Consider the following 797-nt stretch of genomic DNA (forward strand, 5'->3'; position numbering starts at 1 on the left):
TATGTTCAGCAGAGTGAAAAGCATTTTCACGAAGTAAATGGTGTCAGCATTTGGTAGCATTGCCTTTGTAAGGACTTTTGAAATTAATGTTAGGAATATAAAAACTAGAGTTATATCTCAAGACCTTTTATTTCATACTTTTAGCAGACGTCAAGAATTGTCTGGTTTCAGTTTAAAAAGCGGGAAAAAGAAATCTCAGTATGTAGTTTAAAGAATTGTATTTCTGCATATCGTTTTTTCGTTCTTCATTATACGTCATCGAAAATCGCAATGAATGCAATGTCTTATAACATAGTGTATAAAAAAGCATTAAAAACTGTTAAAAAAAAAAATTAACTGTCATAATTGACCTCTGACATCCCTCAAGCATGACCTATGACCCCGCATGCCACTCGACCGCCAGCGTTGCCAGTCTTCAAGCTCTCTTCGTTGCCACCGCGGCCAAGGTCGTCCTCGCCCGCGTGGACTACGACTGCACGACCCAGCACCGTACGAGGCCCCACTAAGGTCACCAGGGGGTCAGTAATGTTGACCACTGCCTGGCCGGTCGCGTCTGCCAGGATGTTGCCGAGGTCACCGACGTGCCTCTCGCCGTGCTCGGGGGAGCCGTGGGGGCGCTGGAAAGGGGGCAGAGGGTGAAACGGACGAACAGGCGCTGCTGGTCTGAGCGGCACCCGAGTGCTCCTGACGTGAGCTGTGATACTCCAGGTCATTAATACTTAATACAATCTCATATATGAATGTGTGCGGTATGGATGAATGCTGTGTGAATACATACGTATGCTCATACATTCATT

The 797-nt window shown here is 45.8% G+C and overlaps 1 protein-coding gene across 2 annotated transcripts in view; it reads right to left on the minus strand.

Annotated features, from left to right (window-relative positions):
• Positions 1–110: 110 nt before the first annotated feature.
• Positions 111–797, minus strand: part of LOC119587112 (superoxide dismutase [Cu-Zn]-like) — a 12,417-nt gene continuing 11,730 nt past the window's right edge. For both annotated transcript variants that reach the window (XM_037935864.1, XM_037935865.1), the window contains exon 4: positions 111–617. In XM_037935864.1, the coding sequence (XP_037791792.1) occupies positions 363–617 (255 nt within the window). In that variant the 3' untranslated portion in view covers positions 111–362. The remainder of the gene's footprint in view (positions 618–797) is intronic.

This window comes from Penaeus monodon, chromosome 22 (genome assembly GCF_015228065.2).
Source record: "Penaeus monodon isolate SGIC_2016 chromosome 22, NSTDA_Pmon_1, whole genome shotgun sequence".
Taxonomy (NCBI): Eukaryota; Metazoa; Arthropoda; class Malacostraca; order Decapoda; family Penaeidae; genus Penaeus; species Penaeus monodon.